The following is a 25,465-nucleotide window of genomic DNA, read 5'->3' as shown; positions in this document are numbered from 1 at the left end:
TACTACGGGTTCTTCTTTTGGTCCATAAAAAATCGTCAAAAATTGGCACGTCAATTGGACTCAATTTGGTATTCCTTTTTTGTAAAACTCGAAAACAAGGAAAAAAACAAAAACTGGCACTGGGCTCTAGGTTAATAGGTTAGTCCAAAAAATCATATAAAATAGCATATAAATGCATATAAAACATCCAAGGTTGATTATATAATAGCATGGAACAATAAAAAATTATAGATACGTTGGAGACGTATCAAGAACAACGTGCGAGATTGAGAACAATGATACATTAGGGAGCTATGGAAAGAGTCGCGACATATATGTATACAGGGAAGGAGCTGGGGCGGGTCCGCATGTGGGAGAGATAGAAAGAGGAGAGTGGTGCACAAGGAGACAAAGTGTGCTTGTTTGAAGTGGGGGTGGTGTGTGAGGTGAGTGTGCGAGAACCACATAACTAGGGAGCACTACAAAAAAATACACTTCCGTGATGATACGTGTTTGTCACCGTAGGTCACATTTTTTGTCATGCATGTACATCCATGACAAATTTATGACAGAATCAAGATAGTCATACTTGTGCTGTCGTAGAAGTGTTCCATGACATTACAAAAATTATCATCACGGAAGTGTCCACTTCCATGACGATAAATCGCGCGTCACAGATGTGCTTTCATCAAGGGTGACCGACACGTGGCATCCACCATAACGGAACATCGTTAAGCTATCGGGTTGGGTTTTGGATCCGATAACCCGTTAACAGCCCCGACCAATGGGGATTTTCCACGTGTAAAATCATCATGGGCTAGAGGAAACACGTGTCGGCTCATCGTTGAGACAGATGTTATCCACTCATTGGATAGAAGGCGCCTATGATACGTCGACACATGGCACGGCCCAACAGAGGACCATTCCTGTGAAAAGGCCGGCCCGTTTGACTTGGTCAAAAGGTGGCAGGCCGGCCCATGGAAAGCCTGTTAACGGCCTGTTCGCATATAGCCCATTTACAGCCCGCTAACCCAAGGCACGTTACGCCCTATCCGAATTAGGCCCAGTAGCGTCATCTGGGCCATCCAATATGATTCCAGCCCGTTTTCACTTCTGGCCCATGTATGGCCCATGACGTCTTTCAGCCCATATGAGGCCCTATGTAACTCTTGGCCTATTAACGGCCCGTGGTGAAACTGGCCCATAATGAACAGTGTATCACTTTACACCCATTAATGGCTCGTGGTGAAACTGGCCCGTAATGAACAGTGTATCACTTTATACCCATTAACGACCCGTTATTCCGTTGGGCCATTTCCAGCCCATGTTATCTTTCGGCCTTCTCAGAGCCCATTTATTCTTGGGCTCATTTCCAGCAGTCATTTACTTACGGCCCGTTACTGTCATTTTCTGCTTGTGGGCCAAATTCAGCCCGTGGTTATAGTCGGCCCGTTTGTGGTCCGTTAATACGTTGGGCCGTTTTCATAGCGTCATCAAATACGGCCTATTAACGATGGCCTGTTATGGTCGGCCCATGAACGGACGATTCCAACTCTAGCCCATTTACGGCCATAATGCAGCCTGTTATTGGCCCATGTTTGGCCAATCGATCATATGGCCCATATAAGGCCCATTGATGATACGACCCGTAGAAGGCCCATTGTTTCTACGGCCCATAGAAGGCCCATTGTTTCTACGGCCCGTAGAAGGCCTACTGTTTCTATGGCCCGTAGAAGGCCCACTGTTTCTACGGCCCGTACGAGGCCCAGTGTACATACTGCACTGACTACAAGCAAGCAAATAAACAAGATAACAAGGAAATAAATAAGCAAGCAACTTATGCTAGGCTATCACGGCTATTACACATACTAGTACAATGCCCGTGCATTGCCACGGGCTAACAAAGTATATGTACATCGAGAAATACGCTAACAAAAATGTATAGGGAACTATTTACATGTGAAGATATTTCATGCTAGTGATGTGGTAGATAAATGAATCTCCTCATCTTTCTCTCCCCCTCCCTCTCCCACGATCCTTTCTTCTTCGTGTTTTATTCACCCACGTCCCATGACTTCTCCAGTTGGCCATCTCATAGATTGTACTCCCTCCGTTCCCAAATATTTGTCTTTTTAGAGATTTCAACAAGTGCCTACATATGAAACAAAACGAGTCAATCTACACTCTGAAATATGTCTACATACATCCGTATGTTATAGTTCATTTGAAATATCAAGAAAGACAAATATTTGGAAACGGATGGAGTAATAGATAACTTATGTGCCCTATAAAAGGATACCAAACGCCGTGTGAGAGATAAGAATTCAGGGTGACATCTGTCTATACAATTAGTTTTCAAGGCAAACTTTTGCACCAAGATTGTGACATAGTCACATTCCATCGAATGAACATGTGATGCTGACCGAAGACTTGATCAACTGTTTAAATATGTCTATGATAAAAAATAGTTTATTCAAAGCACATTTATCTAAGAATGTAGTACGATTTGTTTAAAGTCAAAAATGAGAGATTTGGTTACATCCTAAATTATCATATATATTGAGGAATAAATTTCATCAACTCATGATCTAAAATGGAAGGACTTCTTATTAGTGGCATAAAGTCGTGAGAAAGCCATGTTATATGCACTCTATTATGTGTTGGAGCACATGTGTGCTCGTTATCCCTCCCATCAAGTTGCCCCGGGATTTACAGCCCAACACACATAGGCCACTAATAATCTATGTATGCTTCTTTTGAACAGTGAATATGGCCCACATCTGAAGTCCATGAAACATGACTATGTGAGGCACTTTCACACCGGATCGAATGTCAGACCACCATATGGGTCGTCTAAGACGAGATTCTGGACTAACAGAGTCATTTTCGAGCCGATTTATTATGTCTGACTCATGCATGTGGCTTCCCTTCCCCTACACAACTAAAGCTCGTCCCTCACTGGCTAAAGCGAACTCCACCTAGATCCACCATTCCCCCGCAGTCAATTCTTCCTCATCAGCCATTCCCGAAGAGATCTTGCCGCTCATTCCTGGCTTTGATTGCGGAGAGCAGATCATCACATAGATTGCCCATAGTGTGGCAAATGTCGGCAATCTGCCCCCGGTCACCTGCAACCACAAGAGTCCCTTTAGTATGAATCAGATTCACACCATAACCATTTGCAACAATCTAGTCCTCTAATACAAGCCCATCATAATTCTCAATAGTCGTTAAAATATGGAATCAAAACAGCTAACAATCTATCATGTATCCAAAATTGACACCTATGCTTATCATACATGCCGGAGAAAAATAGCTACAATGTTGCTGTCAAGATAACATTTTGGAAGCATTTTCTCTCAAATAAGTATTAATAGATCAGACACTGACAAAATGATTATGGTAGTGTAAACCAAACGAAATGACATGGCCCACACACCAATCTATTCAGGAGTGTTACATTAATCCAACAATTTGTTCAGCGCATGGTAGCTATATAAATAATCCAGATATCATTCGTGTTGACAGAAATTAGCAATGCTCCCAAGTACATACAAAATTGTCGAGAGAGAATTTCCTAGCTTGCTGAGTTTCCAAAGACTGGACTTCTTAATAATGACACACCTTCATGTCCATGCAGGAGCTTTAGGGTCGATCAGGCCATAGATTTCTTCGATGTTGGCGACGAATCTTCCGTTCAAGCTTCCGTTGCCCCTCCACCACACATATTTGCGCGTCTCCACTCACTCCCCTCATAGGCGGCCGCTGCTCGACATGTTGAGCCACTCATGGCTGTCTCCACTCACTCCCCTCATAGGAATAGTGAACCATAAAAATATTTTCAGAGTATTAGGCTTGTATCATGAATTATGTTCGCTTCTATCAATGCTTCAAGACGCAAAGCATTTTGTGTTTGCTAAGAAAACTAAGCAAATCTGAAGGTAAAAGGAAATCATCAATATAATTCCGCAAAAACTACTACATGGAACGGACATGAAATGTTGCGGAAATTGCTGAATCTTGCTTTTCTGGAACAAGAACAACGATATAGAGTGTTCACTACTGACTTGCACATACTTTGCAATCAGAAAAAAGCTTCATCAAGTATGTAGACGCGGTGAAAGGGAATACAACATACAAAATCTAGATACATAATTCAAGATAATAAAGCTAGATGGAGCTAACACGACACAATATGCTTCATCGTTTAGCGGGTACTCCCATGCATATACTAAATCATATAGACATACACTTCAACCATCAGAACTATGCCAGAACTGGAACTGGTTTGTTCTTACATGTCATTTCCAGTGAGAAAAGGGGGATGCTATACATTCCAAGTCGCAAAAATTGTCTTAAAATTATAAGAAGCAAACTAAAAATTATAAATAATCAGAAGAAGTGCTCCCGCTGAGCGAAAACACATTGCATCTGAACAATGCAAAGCAACTGCAGCACATAAGCTAGCACCTTATTCATGCTTTAAAGGTGTACAGTTTGACCACCTACTCGTAGCTACTATACACATTCACAAGACATTAGGCCTTTCATGTAATATTTTTCTAGGCAAGAAAACATTGCTATATGACGTAACTCGTAGTAGTAGGTAAATTCACAAACTGTGTATGTTGTATCAATGACTCTGCTGTAATCAAACTTTGAAGCTACAATCAGATAAAGGAATAATATGAACTTCAGTTAACTGATGTAAAATAACAAAAAGAGGCATGTCTAAAGAACACAATGGAAGAATAGAAAAATGCATCTAGAAGATTACACATGATCTAATCATATACCTTGCCACCCAAAATTTTGCCTTTGTCGTATCAATGAGTTTGCTGTAAATGAGGAAGTAGTAATTTTTGCACGTACTCTAGGTGTTTTGTCATCGGTTGAACGACAAGCTTCTTCATTTTTGGAAACTACACGAACAAGACAAAACATTTGTTCATAGTAAGTTAGTAACCCTAAAGGATCTACCTACTCGGAGAAATTCATAAGAACAAACTGCATATACAGTAAAACACAACGAGCTCTGAATCAAAGTATAACTATTTGAAAATCTTTGGAGAAGATCAAACAATACATCATTGCATCACTACTCGGGGTCACTAACGGAGGCGCCAATTCCTTCGAGCTGGGGAAAGGGGAATTGAAGGTGCTCAGCAGAACTGGAAGGGGGAGAAATGAAAACCTCAAACACTACCATTTGGAGAGCAGAGGATATATATTTAGGCACTCACAGAAATAATCACCGGAGTTCCTGTACAGATACAAGTAGGTGGTGGCATCGCCGTCTTAGCTCGGTTGTCCAAGCAACACAGAATGTCTTGATCACCACACAGTTGAAATTGAAAGTGTTTGCAACTCTGCAAATTATATACATATCCAACGATTTAGTTGGGAGTTTATTCTGCACCATTTGTGAAAACACACACTCACAAGCAATTTGTTGAGTAGACACCGTGAAATAAAATTATATTGTGAAAAATACTATTTATCAAACAGGTGAAACAAACTAATCAGGTGCATCTCCGTAAGCAAAGAAAAAGGCAGACCAAAATCTATAGGATATGAGACATATATATCTCTTTGTTTATATATAGACACACACACACGTCATAATACCTTGACTTTCTTCCAGAGACTAAACATTGGTTTGTGGACTAAAACTCAGAGAAAAAATTACCAGAATGGGTAAATGAGTAATGGAGCAAACATGCACATTACTGAGAGAGAACACATGTCCAGTGCATACAGTTATAAACAACTATACTTATATAATTTCCATGTGGGAGAAGTATATTAGGTTATGAAAGCAAGCGCCGTCATTCGTGATTTTAACGCACACGACTGATGTCATGTCACAATGGTGCCAACCGGCTTGCCCATGACACAGCTAGATTCTGTCACCTCAATCTTTGTAATCTCATCGTCTTAGGACATGCCACATCTTGCAATGTTGTGAGTAGATGACAGATAAGATGTAGCAGTGTATAATGGAATTAGGGGTGGATCAGCAACCTGACATGCGCGGGGGAGGTACTCTGCCCGCCACTTCCCATCCCTAGAGGGGGCGTGGAGGGTCGGCTACCATCACCTTGACGCTCGGCCCACGAGACTACCATAGATGTATTCTCACCTGCGTCGATGCCACGTGCACGACGCCACGACCGCGGCTGCCACAGCCTGGCCTCTCCTACAAGTAAAAAAGTAAATCACACCAAAATCAACACAAAAGGCACACCAAATCAAGTTGAGAAGTGAGAGTGCAAGGGATTCATCGTACCTGCTCCGAGTAGGTCGAGACGCAATAGTAAATCCCACCGGCTGCCTTCATGTCCGTTCATGATTGGAACAGGCATGTTTCAGCCAGCTCGAGGTGCACTTACCAAGGTTGCAAATTACATGATTTACGTATATATATTGTGAGAAGAAAACCCAAAAAAACGATTGCATGTATTTTAGCGAAGTGTGCTTCTGAACCACAGCTTGGAATTGTGTAATCACGACATGACATCATGATTCCCCAAAACAATTCAGACCATAGTTAGCACAGTATGGACACCTAAATCTTGAACATTCTAAAATAATTACAATATCCTCATTTTTCTCTATTTATACCAGAAAGTAAGAAGAACCGCAAGCAATCATCAGGAAATACCAAATCTAGGGGTTACAGAAAGTCAAAGTGTTCCCATCAAACTGTGGAGAACACTAATGTTCTACCTTGTTTTTAATTAAAACTAATGTTCTACCTGGGAAGAAAAATGACAGATGCAACTCACGCAGATGACCAGGCCTAGGTAATTTATAGCAGATGTCCACCCGTGAGTCCTTTTTCTGCGGATTAAAAGAAACACTTGCAAGTTGTTAAACCAAAAACAGTGAATATAGCATGCAAGTAATAATCAGAATATTATTCAGCTTCCATTTCCATGAATCGATCAGAGATAAAGTTGATCTTTATTTGACATTCAATCAAACAGTCCCAATCAAATTTAATTTGGGGCAGGGTAGAAAGATGCAAGTCATAATAGGGAGAAAAGCTATCAAGAATGCCATGCTGCTTGTTGCGACAAATTTACCATGTTACACCTTTTCGTGGAAGGGTCAAAAGATCTGGATACGCTTATCTGAAATTCTTAAATGATCAGTTCAAACAAATTATAGAGCCAAAGCAATTCAAAATTTAGCATTATGAAGGAAAGGCTCGTGATTAGTATGCAAATACGAAAGGCACAAGATTACTACGAAGTAGGATGACTGTCTGCCAAAGGCAAAAATAACTCAGTTTTATGCTTTTCTAAACTAAAGCAGAAACGACCGTACAATTGCAGGAGAAAAATTGATGTATGCTTTTCTAACCTCAGCAGTAACGAACACACAATTGCGGCAGACAGGCTTGGGCATCACAATCGAGAACATCTATCACCAGCATACCGCACCGATTGCGACACCTCATGTTGTCATGCACGCAGTAGCAGACCTAGCAGCACAGATCAAAGAGTATTATATAAAACTGTAGCAATTCATATGTAAACCATTATTTTTCAATCACACACACAAATAACTAAATTGAATCGATAACAAACTTACAAAATATAGCTGACACCACTAATGTAGTAGGCTACTCAATGCCACAATAAACAAAACCAATCAACCAGGTACTCAAGTAGCATTATTTACAACAGTAGTGACTTCAGATTCAAAAGGTGTAGATAGAATGAACAAGCTTAATATCTAGTCTTTCTTGTAGTCTAACCTCACCCGACATTGATGCTAGATAGATGGAATTGCACATGTTTAAACTTGGTTCTCCTAGTATCGAAAATCTCCACATGCATCAACTAATTAATCAGTGGCAAAAAGGAGCTTTCGATGGAAGAGAAAGAAATAAAAACCCTGCAGAAAATTGACTGTTGGCAGCAGTGGACGGGAACGACCAACAATAAAACAACAGAAGCTTGTTTAGTCAGCCTGTGTACCATGACCTGGCTCATCATAATAACATCTTCTGCAGTCAAGGAAAGCAAATCAAAACCCTATGTGTACCATGAGGTGCATACATCACATCTCTGCACACAAGAAAAAAAAATCACCAGATCATTCAGCAACAGGGTGACAAACACAGACAGAAGAAAGAAGAAATCCATAAACAGAGAAGCTGAACCAATCTCTCCAAAAATGAAAAGAAAAAATGTGCACACACACGCACATATCAGCCAGTTCTAGCATGCATCGATCCATCAAAGCATTAAGCCATCAGCCACCCATTAGAGAAGTGAAAAATGAAAGGATTCAAACTTACGCATCAATCCATCTAAGCATTAGGCCAAAGGCAGCGGGAGCGAAGTGCTCTGATGAATCCGCTTTGCACAGCTCTGATTCCCTTGCGCATCTCGGGGCGACGCAACCCCGGCCCCTTCACTCACCTCTACTGCGGCGCTAACCTGACCCCCTTTCTCTACCTTGTCCCTCCTCACGTCGCCCCCGATCGACATCCAGACAAAGGGCGCACATAGCTTGGGCCCGAGCTGTGCGTGGCAGTGGATCCACGGCGGCGGCGGCGTCCTGGGGATGCTGATCCATGACGGGTGATGTATCCTAGGCTAGGCGGGAGAGATTGCTCTTGCTTTACACATTGAGAGAGACAGACACAAGGGCTTGATTCGTTCCTCACATGCAGGCTAGGCGGGAGGATTAGATAGCTGTTGTTGCTGTTATTTTCAAACTCCCATCAAGTGTTGTGTAGACTGCTAGTGAGATTTAATCACACTGCGTATATATGCTCAACCAAACATGCAGGCCAGTTCAAGATGGATTATTCGCCAGTTTATCCTCATCCTAGATCCATCACTACCACTAATCGACACATCAGCAAGCTGCAGTTTTGGTAGGGAGGGGAAAGGAAGGAGGAGGAGGCGTACCTTGGGCGTACAGGTCCTGCAGCCCGACGGGAGGGAGATGCTGCAGATGTCGCCGGGTCGAGGTCCACCGCCGCAACAAGCACCCCCATACGCCTTGCCCCAACACCGAGAGAAGGGGTTGGATCCCGATGCTGACGGCTAGGCTAGGGTTCGTCGCCGGCCTCCATCCGGATGTTGCGGGTGCGGATCCGGCGCCGTCGTCGCCGTAACAGATCCATGGCCATCTCCACGCCCCCATCATCCGGATCCTCGTGATCCACGACGGCCGCGTCTGCCCGGATCGGCGTTGGCGGATGCGGCTGCGAGATCGCACGAGAGGACGGCGGCTCTGTGTCGTCGAGGGGATCGATAGGTAGCGCCGGAAGTGAGGGAGAAGGTGGGGCGGGGCGACGCCAGGATCGCAGGAGGAGATGGGGGGCGGGCGGCGCCGGGAGCCAGGGAGGAGGACGGGGCTGGCGGCGTCGGGCGGTGGCGACGGGATAGGCCTCGCTCGTGCGTGCGAGTCGCCTGATTTTTTGTCGTTGTTTTTTCTTTCGTAGGTCTTTTTTCGCTGGTCTTTTTTCATTGAGGCATGCGAGTGCGAGGCGTGCGAGGACTGGAGGCATCGCTCCGTTTTTACGTGGTTTTGGTTGGTTTTTCTTTTTGGTACGGGGAAGAGGGAGGTGGGATTGAGGACGAAAATAAACCGGACGAAAATGATGGGACGAAAAAAACCTGGAAGCGAGACTACCAACTGCTCCATTAGGAGTAGAGATTACATTCACTGGGCATCAAAGTTCGCCACCAGTGCAAATATAGGGAACAAAGCAGCATATAAACACCGCAGCAAAACAAGTCCAGAACTAAAACCACTTCAGAAGAGTTCAAGAAACAATATCCTAGGTACCCATAATGCTGGCAAGATGCTTAGCAAGCTTATTAACTTTCTCTTGTTTGGCGCTTAAATCCTCCAGCGCTTGTTGTTGCACAAGAAAGTACGCATCTGAATTTTGCAGGGGCTTCCTCAGTTCTTCGGCTTCTTGCCGCAGCACAACTGACTGATGCCTTTCAGCTTGTAGCTGAGACTGAAGAAGCCGAAGTGATTCAGGCAGCGAGTTCGAAGAGCTTGTGCCAGCGGTACTGGCCAGTAACTCGAACACTACATCAACGCAGGACTGTGGGGTTTTCTCACTGTCTACAAGATCGTTTTTATCACCTTTCTTGGAGACCAACAGGGTTGTCTCACTATCTTGAACCTTATCTGCATTACTTTCTCTACCATTGCATAGTGGGGTGCTCTTCTCCAATATTTTGTTTGCATACTACAAGAGAAACAAGCAGACACATCATAGGTTTAGCTTGTAGTATACAAAACTCATTTTGGTAAACCAGTTCAGTAGTAAGGTGGACAGGAGAACATCATGAAACAATCATATATCCATGTACTATGGTCACTGTATTGTCCATATCATTCTAGTTTATGTTCCCTAATCAAGATAGAGACACAGTTCAACTCATATATTTTTAAGACACAGCAGCATAGACGGAATATAAGTGTGAGAAACTACACAGCATTGGCAGTACTTGTAATGTGCATCACATGAGAACATAACTGTTTATACAACTTAAACTGAAATCAACCTAGAGCAAGAAGTTAGAACAGCAATCCAGTTAAAGAAATAGGTTTAAAACATACCTGTTACACCATTGGAGTTTCAATTGTATCCTTCAAATTCGAAAGTAGTTGGTATGAGTAAATACAGTGATACAACAGCAAAGCAGTATGGACCATAGCTACGGAATCTGACCTAAGAACAGTTGCTCTTCTGCTTTAAAGGTGGAGCTTGGGTTAGCTGTGGTGGTCTTCGTGCTTTGGGCACTTCAGTAGCTTTACAAACTGCTCGTGTGGGGGTACTCTGTGGTGGACATGGTGCTTTGTCAACTATAAGTGGGTTATTATCCGCTGGGGTTGCGTTAGATGGGTTGTAGCTGGTTCTCTGCCCAACGATGTAAGTGTGCAATCTGGAAGAGTCTCGATTATGTGTGGTGGGGCTAGTTTGTGGGCCAGTACAACCATGGTTCTATCTGCATCGACGGGTAGCACTGTCTTTTGTGAAGAACGGGTTTTTGCTCCCTTAGATACTGCCATCACCCCCTCCAATTCAAATGGCTGATAAACAAGAAAAGAAATTGAACGTACAGACATTGTATGATAGACAGATGTGGTAATTCACATATATGTTGTCTAACCAAACAGGACAGCATGACACAATTTCACATATATGATGCCTAACTAAAGAGGATAGCATGACACAGTTGCAGATATATGATGGATAACTTAACAGGATATAATGGCATAATTCAACATATGATGAGTACCTAAACAGGATGACATGACAAAACTATATGATGTCTTTCTAAAATAGGCTGGGATGAAATAATTCACATACATGTTGTCTAAGTATACAGGATGGCATGGTATAATTGATATAATTGACAAAATTGATTCATATACTAAGCAGCTGGCACTCGCATGTATGATCTCTAAACTAAGCAGATAGAATTCAATATTGTGCATATGATGTCTAAACTAAGCAATGCAAGACACCATATGCATCATATGAGAAATATAAACATTGCAACTTAGAGCATACACCTCAGGTGGGATATAGGACTGGTCATCTGTCGCTGAATCCTCCTCTGAGGAGCTCCCTGTAACCATCGAGATATATGCTTCAACAGGTACCATTGCCTGCTCTAAAGAACTTGTTTTCACTCCAGATTTTTCCATAACCGGCTCAAATGGCTGATACACATGAAGAGTAGTTCAATATACATAGATTGTCAACAAATGGAATATAATGAAAAAAAAGATGGCATGAGATAATTCACATATATGATGCCTGGCTCCATGGCGATGCATAATTCACATATATGATAACTGGCTGAAAAACATGGCATTGCATAATTCACATATCTGATATAGAAAGCAAACAAGAGGCATTCACACAAAGCATGTCTAATCTAAGCAGATGGCGTGGCAATGCAAGACACCATATGCATGATATGAGCAATATAACCCAGCCAAGTTAGAGCACGCACCTCAGGGGGGGAATATGACTGGTCATCTATCTCTGAATCCTCCTCTAAGGAGCTATCTATAACCAACAAGAAATCCGCATCGACAGGTAGCACTAACTGCTCAGAAGACCTTGTTTTCACTCCAGATTTTCCCATGACCGACTCAAATGGCTGATGCACAGGAAGAGTAGATGAATGTATAAACATTGTTGACAAATGGAATACATTATGGAAAAAATATGGCACGATACAATTCACATATACGATGACTGGCTAAACAGGATGGCATTGCATGATTCACGTATATGATGCCTGGCTAAAGAAGATGGCATTGCATAATTCCCATATACTCCCTCCATTCCTAAATATTTGTCTTTTTAGAGATTTCAAATGGACTACCACATACGGATGTATATACACATATTTTAGAGTGTAGATTCACTCATTTTGTTCCGTATGTAGTCACTTGTTGAAATCTCTAAAAAGACAAATATTTAGGAATGGTGGGAGTATGATATAGAAACCAAACAGGTGGCATTCACACAAAGCAAATCTAAACTAAGCTGATGACATATAAGATGTATAATGTAAGGAATGCAAGGCGCCATATACATGATATGACCAACATCAGCATGCCAGGTTAGAGAAAACACCTCAGGTGGTAAACAGGCATGGTCGGCTCCTTTTGAATCTCCATCTGAACAGTTATCTTCCTCTGGAATACAATCTGGAAATGCAGGAGGGGGCCACTTCACCCACCATGGAGCGGCGTCTGCATGAAATTATATTCGCACGCAACGGTCTTCTCTTTTTCTCTACATGTTCAGTAGGATTGTGTATAATATCTGACATGCATAATAAAAAAATAGTTAGATTTTGTAAGGCCTAAGGGGTGCATGCAAAAATCAAGACTGATGGTAGAAAATGAGTGGATGGATCCAAAACTAATGATAGCAGGTAGATTATAGCTTCAGTTTAAAAAGATAGACAATGGATCATCTATTGTTTGTTGCCCACCCAACATGAACCACATAGAAGACCCCAGATGAACCAAATAGTAGACAGATACTATTCATTGCTGGCTCGATATGAGACCCATGGGCAATTCAAAACTCAAGATTGAACGATAAAGTAGCAGGTAATAATAACCGATGTATAACGTAAGCAAACACGAAAGACTACGACTTCTGTTCCGGAACTGTGTAGTCCTCAGGTTCATCTGCTCAGTCGATGATGGTAATGCAGTTGGTGTGGCTGACGGCAACGGGGAAGATGATCTGAGGCGGCGAAAGGAAGTCTGCAGGGGGATCTCTGTTGTAGTGAACGCTTATGTCGATGGTGCACCTCAGGTGGGGTGGATGATGGCACGGTAGGAGCAGGACATAACACACAGAGTTTTCTTTGACGCTTATCTGAAAATGAAGTAAATCTGTAAGGGCTCCTTAGAATTGGAGGATTCTATAAACGCAGGGACAGGAAAACACAGGAATAAGATAGCAACGCACGTGCAAAACAGAGCATTTGGAAACATAGGATTTCAGTCAACCTGAGTGTTTGGCTCACATGAATTGGAAGAACAGAGGAATGGAGAAACAAAGTGATGCGACGAGTGTACAACCTCTTTGGCATAGCCTTGTGGACTTCAGCATCATTGGGTTGGACATGGAGGATGGTGATGATGCTGGTTTGACTATTGGAGGCGGGGAAGAAGATCTGAGGCCTCTGGAAACGGCGCCGAGGGTACTGCTCCGCTGTGATGGACGGTTCCGTCGTTGGAGCAGCTCCGCTAAGGTGTATGGCGACGAGGCTGAAGCATGACAAGACAGACAATGTTAATCTGAAGTGGGACCCTAATATCATCTGCAATAGATGATGTAAAATACATCACCAAAAAGTGCTAGATGTAAAACGCATCAGCCGTGCCACGGCCGCTCTGACAGATGATGTAAGTACTGTTCACTCTGAACTTAACTGAAGAAAATGAACTTCACAGTAGAAACTGAATTTTACTGTCGAAACTGATTGAACTAGTAACAGAGCATTGCAATAGATGTTTAGGACGCTCGAGCACTAGTGGCAGAGAAGCAGTGATCTAAATCAGTAGACGCTCGAGCGGGGAACGCACTAGCAGAGAGCAAGTCGTGCAGTAGCACCGTGAGTGAGCGATAAAGCAGCAACTCCTGTAGCTGCCGGAGGTCGTGCAGCAGCAGCAGCGCAAGCGAGAGCAAGAGCAGAGCAGCAGCACGAACGAAAGCAGGAGCAGTGCAGCAGCGCGACCGACAGCAAGAACAGAGCCGCAGCATGAGCGAGAGCCGGAGCAGCTGTAGCTAGTGCCGTTGTGGAAGTCGCCGCTGAGGAAGCAACGACATGGGGGAGAGACGCTGTGGATGATGTGGCCGGCGACAGCGCCGTCGATGGAGACACGCCATGTCTGCTCGGTATCGAGCACCGGCAGCCCCATGAGATTGAATAAAAGATAAAATGTAGCGATGAGTGCAGAACCTCCTTGGTGGCGCCGAGTTGGCCTCGGCTTCATCGAAGGAATTGGTGAGGGTGCTGCGGTTCTGGTGGGGCAGGTCAAGACGACGCTGTGGGGATTGAGGTGGCATGATAGACGAGGCAAACGTCGGGGCATCTCCTTGGAGGTGGAGGACGGGGCGGCTCATCCGGCAGGACGACGAGATCGACAACGGATCCTCATCCGGTGCGGTGGGTGAGGGACGGCGAGCTGTTGCGGTGGACGACGTAGTCGGGGAAGAGTCTCCGGCTGGGCGGCAGTCGGGAGGCCGATGGAGGAGCGTGGGGTTTCGCGGGTTTTGGCGGCCTCGGTGTACGAATGGGGGCGAAGGGGGAGGGGGAGCCAAGCTTAGGGACGTGCTTTTCCGAAATGTAGGGTAAGTTACAGCGTACCCCCACCGGTTTTGACACCGCGACGTGGAGCATCATTTCCGGCTGAGGGGTAGAAGGGGGATTTCGTGTGTCTGGGCTGCGGGAGCGATTTCAGATGAGGAGGGAGTTCTCGCGCGCATCCAAATTTCGGGATAACAAGGCGTGGCGTGGGTTGAAGAAGCGGGAGTTTCAAACCAGGTGAGACAAAAGATACTCGAGCTTGAAAATTTCGGGATAACAAAGTGCAGATTCCTTGTTCGGCAGAACAAACTTAACGTGTAAAAAAACAATTCATACAAGACACATGAGAGTCATGTCCCCTTTTACTATATTGCTATAGATGCCATTGAAAAAACTACAAGAAAAATGTAAAAAAATCGGGAGAACAAGATTACCCTGCACAGTACCAAATCGATTCGCACTTCCCTCAACAACAACAAAAAACAAATCAATTCCCACCAAAGAAAGAGTAATGTCCCTTTTTATATGATTACAGATGCCATGATCTCGAATTTCAATTTTCGAATCCACGTTATGTTGAATTCGAATATATCGTTAGGTGACCTTGCGGTTTATAATTGATGTAGTCGTACATTTTGATCTTCCATCATATATGAACATTTTACTCCACCATGTGAACATATATATTGTCGTCTACCATATGGACTAAATTTGAATCAATTTTCCTTATTTGAATACGATTGTTGTCAAGTTATACAATAATTTAAATATTATCTTAATAACAAAAAACATACATATAGCAGTAATCATATTTCACTATGAACTACATGTACCATACGCTCTCCAATTCCAATATTTGTATCCATTTTATGTTGAATTCAAATCATAGTACATTATTGGTCTAGGTAGCGAGATGTTTGGGATAATCTAAACCCTGTTTTCATACGTATAATTTTTGGCTGAATTGGGACAAGTTTTGGTATAAGCCTCTTGCAAAACCGGAGATTCTCTCAACAAGCCTTGTGATTCCGAGAGGGAATGTGTCACCTTTGTGTGCGAAATGATATACGTTGTCTCCCCCTGATTTTATTTACAGAGGCAACATAGAACTATATGAGTGCCCTGTTAAATTTTGGAATTATTTCGGGTTCATTTGGCCTTTTTATACATTAATTAAGTTTCTGGACTTTTAATGTGCATAACCTAAATATGAATTGCATGCACATGCTCCGGTGCACCAAAGTGGGTTGAAAAATCACATGTGTGTCCTTGGTTGAAGTTCTAGGTCCCATGGAAGAAATGAGAATGAAATTCAAACATCTGGGCGTCATGACTCGGCCGAGAACATCGAGAAACTTTGATTTTAAATTCATGTAAATCCAAAACTCGCCTGGAAATCATGAAACTTGGCATGGTGTCATGTCATGGCACTAACATGTTGTGGTAAAATTTGGGAAGATTTGGAAGCTCATGGTTCTAAGAGGGAACGTGCCACCTTTGAGTGTGAAACAATATACGCTGCCCCCCCTCCTTGAGTTTCTTAACAAAGGCAACATAGAACTACATTAGTGCCCTGTTAAATTTTGGAATTATTCCGGGTTCGTTTGTCGTTTTTTATACATTAATTGAGTTTCTGGTCATTTAATGTGCATAAGTCAAATTTGAACTACAAGCACATGCTCTCGTGCACCAAAGTTGGTTGAAAAATCACATTTGTGTCCTCGGGTGAATTTCTAGGTCCCATGCAAGAAATGAGAATAAAATTAAAACATCTGGGCATCGTGGCTCGGCCCAGAACATTGAGAAACTTGGTTTTAAAATTCTTGTAAATAAAAAACACGTCTGAAAATCATGAAACTTGGCATGGATGTCATGTCATGGTACTACCATGTTGTGGTAAAAAAAATTGGCCGAATAGGAACAGATTTTGGTATAAGCTTTTGCAAACCGAAGCTTCTCTCAAGAAGGCTCATGGTTCTGAGAGGGAACGTGCCACCTTTGAGTGCGAAACGATATACATTGCCCCCCTTGAGTTTATTTACAAAGGCAACATAGAACTACATGAGTGCCCTGTTAAATTTTGGAATTATTCCGGCTTCGTTTGGCCTTATTTACACATTAATTGAGTTTTTGGTCATTTAATGTGCATAATTCAAATTTGAACTACAAGCACATTCTCCCGTGCACCAAAGTTGGTTGAAAAATCACATTTGTGTCCTCGGGTGAATTTCTACTCCCTCCTTCCATCTATATAGGTCCTAATGCATTTTTTGAGGCTAACTTTGACCAAACGTTAGAGCAATAATATATGACATGAAACTTACACAAAGCATACCTTCAATTTTGTATGTCAAAGGAGCTTCCAATAATATAATTTTCATAGTATACATCTCATGTGATATTAATCTTGTTAATAGTCAAAGGCTGTCTTGAAAAACACATTAGGCCCTATATAGATGGAAGGAGGGAGTAGGTCCCATGCAAAAATGAGAATAAAATTCAAACATCTAGGCATCGTGGTTCGGTCGAGAACATTGAGAAACTTGGTTTTAAAATCCTGAAACTTGGCATGGTGTCATGTCATGGTAGTACCATGTCGTGGTAAAAAAAATTGGTCGAATAGGAACAAATTTTGGTATAAGCTTCTTGCAAATCGGAGCTTCTCTCAAGAAGGCTCGTGGTTCTGGGAGGGAACGTGTCACCTTTGTGTGCATAATTCAAATTTTAAATACAAGCACATGTTCCAGTGCACCAAAGTTGGTTGAAAAATCACATGTGTGTCCTCGGGTAAATTTCTAGGTTCCATGCAAGAAATGGGAATGAAATTCAAAATTCTGGGCGTCGTGGCTGGTTTGGAAACATTGAGAAACTTAGTTTTTTAATTCTTGTAAATCCAAAACACGCATGAAAATAATGAAACTTGGCTTGGTGCCATGACATGGCACCAACATGTTGTGGTAAATTTGCAGTCCGATTTGCGAAGGCGCACACATTAACAATCAACAAAGTCATTTTGAAACAAGTGCTGTCACGTTACAATCGGAAACACAAGTATTATTGAAACCGTGGACGTTCTACTTACTAGTACCATTTACGTGCCACCACGCGTCCCCATTTTTTATTAGCTAGGAGGCGCCGTGCAGGGTAGCTATTTGAGTACGAGAGGCGTGCGATTAGACCCCTGTCTGTGCTTATCGGGAGGAGAGCCCTTTGACCTCCATCTGCCGTCCAGCTCTCTCCCAAGTTCTCCATTAATGGCGCCCGAGCATCTGTTTAATGGCGTGGCTATGTCTCACTCGACTGAGATTTAAGAGAGAAAAAAGGAAATCTGAAAGCACGGATCTTGATGTAAGATCCGACAGACCTATATAGCATCTACTTCGACTTATAGCAAGACTGATGAATATATAATGACGATTAATTTTTCTTTTTTCATCAAAGAAGGGCTTGCCCCTTCTGATTTTCATTACTGAAAACCACCACAATTCACAAGAAGTTCAGCACAACTCCAGCCTAACACGAAGGACTAAAAGCTACCAGATTGAAATCGCAACATCCCAAGAGGCCAACAAAGGCCAAACATCCGCGCTAGAACCCAACATTTCACAACCGACGACACAATCCACATCCTAAACCAATTATTACATCAAAAGAAACCAGGAAACTAGTCTCCGCGGCGAGCGGCGATAAGCTCTTTCGTGCCCTCAAAGCGCTGCTTCAGAACATCCACGGATTCCTCCACCAGCCTTTGGCGCTCGTTGCGGACCATGTCATTCTCGTCCATAAGTTTCTTGACGATGACGCCGGTCCTCTTCAACAAGGCACTGGTCTCCTCCTGCTGGTCTGCACTTCAGACGATCTTCTTCAGCAGGTCGTGCTCGGCCCGAAGCCTCTCATTACCCTCCCTTAGTTGCCGGATGATGCCGGTAGCCTGTTCAAATGAGGCTATCATGTTGTCCTGCAACCTCGCCGAGCCGTAGATCTGATCCATCTGGCTATGAACGATCGCATGCATGCACCTGTAACAGTCATCGCCTGCCCGCGAGAAATTTTCCCAGGCCGCCGCGGCGCGGCGGGACATCTCTGCTGCATTCGTGGCGTGGCGGGACATTTCTGCTGCTTCCGTGGCGCGGCCGGACCAGTTTGCTGCATCGATGGCGCGGCGGGACCTCCGTGCTGCTTCAGCGGCGCGGCGGGACCTCTGTGCTGCTACTTCCGCGAGGCGGGACATGTCGGCTGCTCTCACAGCGCGGCAGGACATCTCTTGTGCTTCCGCTTCCATGCTCGCCTCTCCCTCGCCTCTCCCTGATGGCAACCTCTCGACCCAGAACTCACGCTGGCCATGGCAGATGCAAGGGAAAGATGCTGAATGACTTTGTTTTTGTGGATGAGGTGTTGAAGAGGAATGTGCAGTCATCTTGGCATACTAATTTATAACCAAGTACTAATACGCTCCTAAGTGGGAAACCGTTTAGGTTGTGATCGGTGTGAACAGGTTTGCAATTCAATATAGCATGGAGTAATTTAGAATGTGACGAGACGCAAGCTCAAAATTTATTGCCGATTCTAGTTTCGAAGTGCGGCACTATTCCCGGATGGAGTACTTCTTTTTCTACTCCCTCCTTTCCGATTTTATAGGGCTTATCTCAAAATTTTAGTTTTTTCATTTTATAAGGCTCAATTTGGTTGTTCCCCAACGCATGTTCAGATTCCAAGGTGCATTAAATCATTGCATGCAAATATTAAGAGAAAATTGATCAATGCATGTACTTTATGCATGCATGCATTACAATTAATGCATTGATAAACATAATTTTTTGAGAAAAATAATAGCCCCATGGCGAGCTCTAGGCTAATCTTTTTTTCAGACGCATTAAACCTATCTCTCGGGACTTCTCACATGCACCATCATGCCACCCACAAGAACTTGTACTCTGAGTTTAGTAGTACGTTATACAGGAAGAGAAGAGGTGCACGCACGCACTCGTCCTCTCACACACGCGTCTGTTTTTTCTTGAAAAGGAGGATGATGACCCCCAGCCTCTGCATCTGGGAGTCACACACGCAAATTATTGAAACTAGATGATACCCCGCGCGTTGCTGCGGGACTTTCTGGTTTCTATGAGTAGATTCGAAAAAAACATATACTGTATGAATGATTATTAATACATATTGAAATGTTGAACAAATATATTTATGCACAAAGATAAAGAGAATTATCAGTAATGTGCATGAATAGCATAAATTTATTAAGTTCTTTTAGTTGCGAAGGAAGTAGTAATGTGAAAAAAACTAAATTTTATTTACATATACTGGCATGATAACTTTTTTCAAAGATTTATACATGTAGGTTGTACCTTGTCTAGAAGTTCCCTACTCTAATGATTTTATCTTTTTCATTCGTAGCAAAGCAACAATTAGAATTTGTGTTGTACTTGGCATTCTTGATTCTTCAAAGAAACTGAAATGGGAGAAAAGACTCTTCATATTTACTCCTAATATTTTTGTTTCATAGCCACTCCATTAAGATCGCCGATGAGTGGAAGCTGCAAGATGCCATGCGAAAGTGAGGCATGACAGTGATGCAACCTGTTCTTCGACAATTGGAAGGAAAGTTTTAAACATGAAGTGTGCACGACATCCTATAGAGCTAGGGAAACAACTTATAGTGCTCAATAATTGCTCTACAATCTGATGTTATCTTTTGGTTTTGTTTTGATGTTGTGCATGACAAAATGAATAATGAAACTCCAGCCCTCCATTGATGGGATGGAAAATAATGCAAACATAATTACAGAAGGCATGGAAAAATAATAATCATAAAATTATATAGGATAATCACAGTAGGTAGCAAGACAGGGTACCAGCAGGCGGTGGGAACTCCAAATTTTTCCGAGAACTATAACTTGTATGCATGTGAGTTACAACATACATGAAGGGAGCAAATAAATAGCATGGTGATGCTAATTTGAGCGATTTAATCAGGTATTAAGGTAAGAGAGTACTTACTGGTATGCTATTAAGGTAAGAGAGTACTTACTGGTATGTCTCCTCCTAAATTCACCATCCCGAAGCAAATGTACTCTCGTTTTCATGTTTCTGTGAAAATCACGTATCATGGTAACCCTGCAGTATCGCTGATAGCGCCAGTAAAGATGTATAGAGATAAGAGAGAAAATGTGTTGATTAACATTAAAAGCAAATTGACAATTGCCAGCCCAGAGCATGCTCCAAATCTGGCTCCGCCCCTGATCTTCACAATCAGACAATATCACCACCATGGCTACACGCCTACACCTCTCTGTAATCATAGACTTCAGCAGGTTGTTTATGGCACTCTGCAATTTCCTCTCATATGTAATGTATAATCAATATCTGGACCAATATATGCAGTCTTTAAATTTCTATGAAAACTTCCATTTGATTTAAAAAATAAAATTAACTACTACTGGAGGTGATCCAAGAAATGAACTGAATGATGTAGTTTTACCAAACTATTTATCAAAAAGGTACGACTTATCAGGTCGATGGGCAAATACCAAGAGATCCAACATTTCTAATAGCTAAAATATTCAAGAGAAAGAACAGCGCTAATCAAATAGACAAAAGATAACAGTGGTGGCAAGAGGGAGCTTCTGAAACCTTCATGTAAGCGGATGGCGACGGCGTGTGATGCGATGATGGTATACCCCGTAACCCACCAGCTGCTTCACACCCCACCATTTATCTTTGTACCACTACCTACATACATCCCGTGACAGCGAGGTCAGGTTCAGCCGGCGGAATATGCAAATGTATGGCAGGTGAGGCGCAAGAGAGACATACCATTTTTTACGCAGTTGAATAATCTTAGCTTGATTGACTGGTGGCTGCATGCTCTGGACTATATTCCTGATTGCCGAGTGCACACTTTCTTGTCCATGGTCATGATTATTTGGTGGAGCATATGGATGGAGCGAACTGACCGTATTTTCAATCTCGAAGCTTCGTTGTTCCTGCATAAGTGTGATTCCATTGTTCTGGAGCTGGGCACCTTGCAGAAGGTTAGATCAAGAGTGTCCGGTGGCTGGGTAATCACGGATAAGAAAAGTTTAACCAGTCCAGGCCTTTGCCGCTTTGCAGCTTTCAATCACTAATCATCTAATCCTACTTAAACTCATACTGTAATTCATCCTTCTTATTTCCTTCGACCTTGCACAGTGGGTCTGTAACAAAAAATTTCCCTCATTTTGAGGTGTGCTCCCGTTCTTAATGAATGAAAATAGCGATCTAGCTGTGTTTCATCAAAATAATAATTAAAGAAGAGCACAAGAACTTGACAAAAGCCTTATTCAGAAGAAAAGAAGAGCTTTACCAGAGAAGAAACGGGACACCGTCGTGGGCCTCCTCCGGATCGTCATCTTCAGATCAAAGCGGAAGAAGCAAGTTGGTCCTTGGAGCCACGAACACATGCGTCGCTGGCCGTTGTGGGAGAGGGAGGAGGATGGGAGCCGGCGGCGCGAGGTTGAATCACGGACATAGATCAATACGTCATAGGGAATGTCGAGAAGGAGAGGGGAGGGAGTTTCTCACCAGTGGTACGGGTATGAGCGGTATGGAGGACGCCCACCCGTATGGAGGACGATTAGTACAAAGTGAGTTCAGGTGGAGCACCGAATTTAAAGATGAATCCATCAGTTTCTTCTGCAGAGATCATGGGGAGAGGAAGCGAAGCGTCAATCACTAATGACCAGCAGCTGAAGGGTTTAAGTGATGGCATCGGAGAAGATAAACAACATGGGCCATTTGGAGCATTGGGCTGCAAAGGCGTCCACAAAGTGGGCTGGTTTGATGTCAGCAAACAAAAAATTTGAGGATCTCCAGCTTCCAGCTTCAGACTCCTAGCGAGCAACAGTGAAGTAAATGCGGAAGTGCTCACCTTGCCTTTGAATCGGGCTCCTCACCATCCACGTCGTGGAGCAGAGGAACGGTTTACAGAGGGTCCATTCTGGGTGCACGGTGACCATGGCGGACGACGCTGCAGGTGACCATGGCGGACGACCCGCGTCAGGCTCGGAGCTTAGGAAGTGTGCTGTGAGGGGAGCTGCTAATGGCTCAGTGAGCAGCGACGACGGCTTGAAGGTGGGACCGGGAGTCAGTCTGGAAGCGGAGGAGGCGTACAGGGGTGGCGGCATGCATGGTGGGCAGGTGGATGCGTGGGTGCCGTGGGCGCAGCGGTAGGAGGGAGAGGAGGAAGCGCGACAGATAGCCAGCGCTATGCTTGTGTCGCGCCTGGTGGGCACGGTGGATGGTCGTGGGCGCAGCGGGTGGCGGTGACCGGAGGAGGGAGAGGAGGAAGTGCGGCAGACAGCCGGCGCTCTGCTTGTGGTGCGGCGGAAGCATGGCAGGGCGCAACGACAAGGGAGGAGTAGACGGGAGGGAGGAGAGGAGGAAGTGCACCAGACAGGAGGTGCTCCGGTGGTGAGGCGAGCTCGCCGTGGGCGCAGCAAGGAGACCAGAGGGAGGAGGGTAGCCCAGCGCTATAGATTCGATGAGGAGGCCGGCCGTGCGCGATGGGGAAGAGATTGGGATGAGCGGCTGCTGTGGTAGAAGAAAAAAACTGTTTTTTTTTCAACGCCTGGCTGATTTTTCATTGGCTGATTTTGCAATCTGATTGATGAGGTGGCATAAAGCTGATGTGGATAGTGTGCATGTTGAGAGAATAGGTAGAAGTGAGGAGCAACTTCTTAATAATGTTAGATATATCGATTGCAGTGCTTTGATGTGTCGCGTCAACTCGTACATCAACGAGAAGTTTGATTATCCTCTCCCTCGCGGACTTAACTGCACCTGCCCTTGGCTGTATGACAGGTTGGCCACACACCTGTCGGGCCCACCTGTCATGCACGCAAAGGCAGGAGCATCCCTCCCTCGCCCATGAGCGTGGTGGCTGGCAAGACTAGGAGAAGCTTTCGCTACACGCTCTCCCTCCCGCACGCGGTGGACATGCAGCAGTTCAATCGGCGTCAGATGACCAGAAGCATACTGTAGTACTCCTCCAGTGCAGTAGTATTCCATCATTGTTCGACTTCCCAAAGAGGCGAAGAGCCAAGCGCAGCCCGCACGCTCGTATGGCAGTTTCATGTGTAGAGTAGTCTAGGATATCGTGTACCGTGCCTGTAAGCTTAAAATCGTTGGGGTCGGCTCCATGCTATGTGGCCGTCTTGAAGTTTTTTAAAAAAATTAAAATAGTTTTCTGGCCCTACCCGAAAACTGCCGCGCGTACTGCCCGGGAAAAGCCCCGCCCTCAACTTTTAACTACGTGAAAATAGTTCGAGCTTGTTCGTTCTATATAAATACAGTACTTACTGTATGTTTATTCACCCGTGGGGTTATCTTCTATATCTAAATAGCTAGCCCCCACTAACATACTTCTCTCAACATGCAAGCATGCCACCTCATCATAAAACATGCATAGGAAAAGGCCCACCTCAACATGCAATTATGCATATTAAAAATCCACTTCAACATGCAACCATGTATGCATGTAAAATTCCATTATATTATGAGATTTACATTTAATTATTATATATTTAAAAAATTATTATTTCAAATATTGATCTTTCATATCACCAAAAACATCATTGAAATATTGCAAAATATCCCCGCAACAACGTGCGGGGGATCATCTAGTTCAATGAATGGAGGGGCGGCGAGCACAAGTGAACAATACTGTAGTACTACTAGTAGAAGTAAGTAGGAGTCGTACAGTAGTCACCTTAAATAGAGAGTTTCTTTTCTTTAATGCCACGTACACAAATTGAAACGCTTGTTGTGGAGAGAAAAAAGATAATCACTCCACTATATATGGACGCAGGGGCCTGAGCGCTTGTTTTACTAGGGTTGCTCTCTTCATTCTCTCATTCTCTCCACATATAAATAAGACAGCGGTAGCGACATTTTCTCTCTACTCACCGCTGGTCACAGATCCGGCCGGATCCCTTCGGCCGATGTGTGTAGAGGACTAAAAGGTGCATCGTTCGCGCGGTCATCGCCGCCGAGGGAGGAAACCCACAGCTGCCGAAGGGGCCCGATCCTCTGCCCGTGTCGTTCTCTCCGACACATGGCCGGCTCGGGAGGTCCTCCGACCCTTCTTCCACCCTACCGGGTAGGCCGCAGATCCGACCTGCCGCCGCCGGCATCCCGGTGACCCTCGGGTATAAGTTCTTCGAAAGCGGCCTTGATCTACTGCCCTAGTTCCCCACGTGTCTGCATGTGCATCTTTTTCTACTCCCATCAGCTCTTCCAAAGCCACCTAAAATTTTAGTATTATTAGAGGTAAAGCTACTTCATGCATTCGAATCTAGGGCTTTGTTCAAACAACGAAGAAAGGGGTGAAAGTTGTAGCATGAATCTAGGACTTGATTCAAAGAGGAAATAATATGGTGAAAGTAGTAGAGACCGGATACCCAACCGGTCTCTTGGTTGAAAAGGGAAATAATGGAAAACGCAGTACAAACTGGATAAGGAACAGATCTATTATTGGTTGAAAAAAGGATAGAAAGTGGCGGCTGGTGGACAAGTCAACAGAGTATGTCCAGGATTAGATTTGCTGCCATCACATAGTAAAAGGTCTGCAGGATTAGATTTGTTGCCCTCACATAGTA

General features: G+C 43.8%; 1 protein-coding gene and 1 long non-coding RNA gene across 14 annotated transcripts; both read right to left on the bottom strand.

The window, feature by feature from the left end:
* Positions 1–2,511: 2,511 nt before the first annotated feature.
* On the bottom strand, positions 2,512–9,506 carry LOC123060973 (uncharacterized). Of its 10 annotated transcripts, none has more exons than XR_006428402.1 (8): positions 8,910–9,506; positions 7,968–8,057; positions 7,348–7,468; positions 6,269–7,115; positions 6,004–6,178; positions 5,223–5,348; positions 3,604–4,901; positions 2,512–3,107 (listed from the first exon to the last, which is right to left on the bottom strand). XR_006428402.1 is itself a non-coding variant. In XM_044483850.1 (6 exons), exons 3-6 carry the CDS (start codon positions 6,342–6,344, stop codon positions 5,078–5,080), a joined length of 438 nt encoding a protein of 145 aa, XP_044339785.1. In that variant the 5' UTR covers positions 6,345–6,822; positions 7,348–7,468; positions 8,910–9,506; the 3' UTR covers positions 5,016–5,077. The 10 variants fall into 10 exon arrangements, 3 of the variants coding, with proteins under 3 accessions (XP_044339783.1, XP_044339785.1, XP_044339782.1); XR_006428401.1 differs by having other exon boundaries at positions 2,515–3,107; positions 6,269–6,822; XR_006428400.1 differs by lacking the exon at positions 7,968–8,057 and having other exon boundaries at positions 2,515–3,107; positions 6,269–6,822; positions 7,068–7,115; positions 8,910–9,505.
* A 10,302-nt stretch (positions 9,507–19,808) lies between these two features.
* Positions 19,809–23,391, bottom strand: LOC123060972 (uncharacterized). Of its 4 annotated transcripts, none has more exons than XR_006428397.1 (3): positions 21,645–23,391; positions 20,860–21,560; positions 19,809–20,365 (listed from the first exon to the last, which is right to left on the bottom strand). It is a non-coding gene; the product is annotated as an uncharacterized lncRNA (long non-coding RNA). The 4 variants fall into 4 exon arrangements; XR_006428395.1 differs by having other exon boundaries at positions 19,813–21,560; positions 21,645–22,024; positions 22,174–23,391; XR_006428396.1 differs by having other exon boundaries at positions 19,813–21,560; positions 21,645–22,641; positions 22,738–23,391.
* Between the last annotated feature and the right edge of the window lie 2,074 nt (positions 23,392–25,465).

This window comes from Triticum aestivum, chromosome 3A (assembly GCF_018294505.1).
Source record: "Triticum aestivum cultivar Chinese Spring chromosome 3A, IWGSC CS RefSeq v2.1, whole genome shotgun sequence".
Taxonomy (NCBI): domain Eukaryota; kingdom Viridiplantae; phylum Streptophyta; class Magnoliopsida; order Poales; family Poaceae; genus Triticum; species Triticum aestivum.
This window is presented reverse-complemented; position numbering and strand designations above follow the sequence as displayed.

Coding starts and splice junctions, on each gene's coding strand:
- LOC123060973 (XM_044483847.1), bottom strand. CDS start 9,474: ATGAAAAAAGACCAGCGAAAAAAGACCTACGAAAGAAAAAACAACGAC. Junction 7,469..8,909: donor GCAGGACCTGTACGCCCAAG/GTACGCCTCCTC, acceptor CTGTGCTGCTAG/GTCTGCTACTGCGTGCATGA.